This window comes from Pyrus communis, chromosome 5 (assembly GCF_963583255.1).
Source record: "Pyrus communis chromosome 5, drPyrComm1.1, whole genome shotgun sequence".
NCBI classification, from domain to species: domain Eukaryota; kingdom Viridiplantae; phylum Streptophyta; class Magnoliopsida; order Rosales; family Rosaceae; genus Pyrus; species Pyrus communis.
The window spans coordinates 4,714,734-4,719,407 of NC_084807.1; the positions used below are offsets into that span (position 1 = coordinate 4,714,734).

The 4,674-nt window shown below is 39.2% G+C and overlaps 1 protein-coding gene across 1 annotated transcript; it reads right to left on the reverse strand.

The window, feature by feature from the left end:
* Positions 1-1,412: 1,412 nt before the first annotated feature.
* LOC137733619 (receptor-like protein 50) lies at positions 1,413-4,388 on the reverse strand. Its single transcript, XM_068472755.1, has one exon. The coding sequence runs from the start codon at positions 4,386-4,388 to the stop codon at positions 1,584-1,586; it is 2,805 nt and encodes a 934-aa protein (XP_068328856.1). The 3' UTR covers positions 1,413-1,583.
* Positions 4,389-4,674: the final 286 nt, after the last annotated feature.

A 4,674-nucleotide genomic window follows, 5' to 3' on the forward strand; every position in this document is an offset into this window, starting at 1 on the left:
CCATCGTGTTCGTGTGGTCCTCAGGAGTACGATGGTGGTCTTAGATCCTTCGTTGGTATAGTTTTGGGGTGGTTTGTGGGTGGTCCGTGTGAGTTCGAAGGAGAAAGAGAGAACTTACAGAGAGAATGAGAGGTTTGTGAGGGAGGAGAGAGAGAGACAAGATGCAGAAATGGGGGAGAGATTTGAGGGAGGTGGGATCCTACCCAATCCCCAAATCATCAAGTTACAACATATTTTACGCCCCTTAGTCCCGTTTAAGGGCATTTTCATAACTTCACGTCCTCGGAATTAAAATTCCGGGACGGGTTGTGACATGACCCGTTAAGAATTTTTTTTTTCCTTCTAAATTTGCATATACTACATTGCCACAAAATATTATTTCAAAAACTAATTCGAAACGAAAAAACCCAATTTTTCACAAACCCTAGAAATGAAAAACCTCAAATTGAAGATATGAAACCAATTTTGAAAACTAATTTGAAGCAAAGCCCTATATTTTGAAAGTAATTTGAAAGAATTAACAATTACCTAGATTAGAACTCAAGATTCACTCGATCCAGAGAGAGAGAATCAAAGACAAAAGTAGTAGATCGACTAGTGGTGGGTTACTAGGTCTTATGTGGTGAGAATGGTGTGGTGGAGGGAGATTGGAAAGGGTGGTGTAGACTCGTGGTTGGCTGAAGTTAAGGTTCGAGACTAAGATTCGAGAGTTCAGTTCAATGGAAAGAGAGCGGCTTCTTCAATTCAAGCCTTCGAGAATGAGAGAAAGTATGATTTAGGACTGAGAAAAACATTGGACAACCAACATTAAATCTCAATCAATCCAACGATCATCAAATTCTAAATTTAATTTAAAAAAAAAATATATATATATATATATATTTCTTTTTACTGGTATAAACTTATTAAATTCTATTGTTGTTAATTATACTATTTTTTCAGTGGTATAAAATTATTAAATAAATATTAATGTTATTGTGTAACGGATTACCCACGTGTATACCTAGATCGACCCGTTATCTTGACAGGTTACTCGATAACGACTCGATTTGTTATCGTGTCGATCCAAAAACCTGTTCATTTCGTGACGTGTCGTGTCAGGTTAACGGGTCGTGTCAGAAATTACTAGGCCTAGTTTTCAGGCACAAACTCGTGTGTGAATTTTGTTTTTATGAACCCTTATTTATTGTTGTGTGAACGAACCACATATATGATTGTTTGAACCTTGGATTGCATCTAATACATATTAGATAACTCTGATATTTCATGTGAGTTGCTGTGTTTTTGCTTGACTAGCAATTTTGGCAGTTAAACTGTTTCTAATATCTATCTGTTGTTAAATTTGGTTTACTTTCGATAGAATCATGAATTCATGTTCTATTATTACATACATGGCAGGTGATTCTGCCCGGTACCAGTTTCACTTCATCTTGCAGTACAATGCCGCCTCTCAGTTGGGTTTGTACTTTTTGTGGAACTAATATACCATATTGCGAAAGGAAGACATAACTTTAAAAAGGAGTACAAAGAAATAATATAAAACAAGCAAAAAACAACACCAAATGCATAACCTTATAGTGGACTTATGAATTTCCTATCATCAGTTTGATGGTTTTAACAATCTCAATAAACCATTCATTCTTCTTTGTGATCACCACATCCGAAAGAACAACTCCCACTACCAACCCACTGCCGAGTCCAGCCAAAACAAATTTCCAATCAAATTCAAACAAGCCTGAATCATTTTCTTCGATTCTTGAAGGCAACAGGTGAGGAGCCTTAGGATCTCCGCATTTCTTTGGCAAAGGATCTCCACACAATCCAGGGTTTCCTTCATATGAACTGCTACCGAATGAGATAAGTTGGGTTCCATGCGGTATTGGACCTGTCAAATTGTTGTTAGAGACAATGAATATGGCAAGGAATGTAAGCTGCGTGAGGCTTTGAGGGATTTGTCCTGAAAGCTTGTTTTGTGAAAGGTCCAGTGATTCAATCCGCCTTAAATTCCCGAAAGATGATGGGATGGGACCAGTTAGGAGATTACCAGATATATTGAATGAGATCAGCCCCTCTAGGTTCCCAATAAATTCAGGAATCCTCCCTTCAAATTTGTTGCTTGAGATGTCAATCACTGCAAAGGCTTCTTGAATCTTCGAATAATATCTCTCCACACTTTTGCTAGTTATTGTGATTGAGTAAAATGTATAAAAGATTAGCTTAAGACTAGGAGCATCAATAGTTGTGTCTACCTTCATATATGTTGACTGGTTTTGAGTGACACCCCTCATGACATTCCCGGAAAAGATGTTTTGAGACGGAAACTTGCCTCTGAAACTATTAAAAGATAGATCCAAAATTCGCAACTCAGGGAAATATTCAACATTGTCCTGATCAGCTTCCTCTATCAGACCGTGGAACGCGTTCTGGTGCATTGCCAAAAGTTTTAACTCTGGAAGAGCCCCCAACCATAAGGGAAAAACATCGCTGAATTTATTGTGTGACAGATCAATAAACTCAAGTGTCATGCAGTTCCGCAATGACCTTGGTAGTTGCCCTCGCAATTGGTTATAACTAACATCAATCAACCTCAGACTGCTTGTGTTGGTGTATGTTTCAGGAAGAAAACCGCTGAAAGAGTTGTTTCCAAGTTTTAAAACTCGCAGATCAGTGCTGAAGTTTCCGAGACAGGGGGGAAGCGTTCCACTCATATTGTTGTTGGAGAGATCAAGGTGCTGAAGAGAAGTCATACTACAGATCAATGATGAAATTGTTCCATTTAGATTGTTGTTTGCAACACGATAGTGAACTGTGTGTGGTGGAGGCATCGGTAGCGGCCCATGTAGCATGTTATTCTGGAGCTCTAAAAATTGTAGGTTAACCCAAGGAAAGGCATTTGAATGCTGGACAATGCTTGAAAGGAAGTTGTGAGAAATGTCCATGTACGTCAAAGTCTTTGTGCTTGTGTTCAACATCCATTTTGGTACTTCACCATGCAAATGGTTGTAGGAAAGGTCCAAGTACACCAATGTTTCTTGATACTGCAGGAAACTTGGGAACTCTCTTATGTTGCACGAACCCAATCCTAGAAAGTTGAACTTTGGAAGTAGGCTTGCATTCGCACTTTCTGTTTCTGTAAAAAATTTCAAACTGTTACGAGATAGTTTTAATTTGGTGAGCCCTTGTAACTTATGAAACATGTGGAACTCCACTGTGCCAGTCAGATTATTATCAGTTAGATCTAATGCCTCGAGATTGATGAGATTGGATAAGGAATTAGGAATTGGACCGGTTAAATGATTTGAAGACAGAAAAAGTTTGGTGAGGTGGGTGAGATTTCCTATAGAAAGAATTTGACCCGTTAACTGATTTGAAGACAACGAAAGTTTTGTGAGGTGGGTGAGATTTCCTAGGGAAGGAATTTGACCGGTTAACTGATTCGAAGACATAGAAAGTTTTGTGAGGTGGGTGAGATTTCCTAGGGAAGGAATTGGACCGGTTAATTGATTCCTAGACAGAGAAAGTTTGGTGAGGTGGGTGAGATTTTCTAGAGAAGGAATTGGACCCGTTAACTGATTTGAAGACATAGAAAGTTTTGTGAGGTGGGTGAGATTTCTTAGAGAAGGAATTTGACCCGTTAACTGATTCCTAGACAGAGAAAGTTTCGTGAGGTGGGTGAGATTTCCTAGAGAAGGAATTGGACCGGTTAACTGATTTGAAGATAGAGAAAGTACTGTGAGGTGGATGAGATTTCCTAGAGAAGGAATTGGACCGGTTAACTGATTCGAAGACAGAAATAGTTTTGTGAGGTGGGTGAGATTTCCTAGAGAAGGAATTGGACCAGTTAAATGATTTAAAGACAGATCAAGGGACGACAATTTGGTCAACTGTGAAATTTGGGATGGGATTTGGCCAGAAAATAAAGAATTAGAGAGATTAAGATGCATGAGCCTAGGGAAATTCCTAATGCTAGTAGGAATTCGGGAGTAGTTGAAGTGGTTGTCAGCGAGGTTCAGCACTTGAAGCTGAACAAGCCGGAAAAGGCTGCTGTTGGAGTTGATAGAGCCCAGGAGACAGCTGCTACTAAGATCAAGGCCAATAACATGACCCGTCCTCTCGTCACACACAATGCCATCCCATGCACAGCAGTTGCCATTTTGTCCCTCAGCTAGTTTCCATTGCAAAATCTTTGGATAATCGTCATCAGAATGCAAGGCAGATCTGTTAATGATGAAGCTTTCCTTGAATTGCAGCAAGGCAGTCCTCTCGTCGTCGCGACAAGATTGCTGCAATGTGGAAACTGATGAGCTAACAACCATGAGATGAAACAACACAACTTTTGAAAGTATATAACACATATTGGACACAAACAAGCACCGGCGGGATCCCATTGTGTTTTGTTCTGCACTCTTTGATATTAGCAATTTAGCATGGGAGTGAGGTTGTGAGAAAGGTTTTTTTTATAGACCAGTGGTAGGGGTTCCGGACCTTACTGTGTAAAACTTTTCTAATATGAAATGTGTATCACGATTAGGAGGGTCCATTGTTTTTCCACTATCGACTATGTTGAGAAAAAAAGTTTGTACACAAGATGTAGATAAATAATTCACTCGACATAATTTTACCTTCGTACATGTTTTCAAAAAGGGTTTTACTAATTTGAGTTCGATCCAGTCT

Excerpts from the sequence above, each read along its gene's own strand:
- LOC137733619 (XM_068472755.1), bottom strand. The coding sequence starts at position 4,388 with ATGGGATCCCGCCGGTGCTTGTTTGTGTCCAATATGTGTTATATACTT.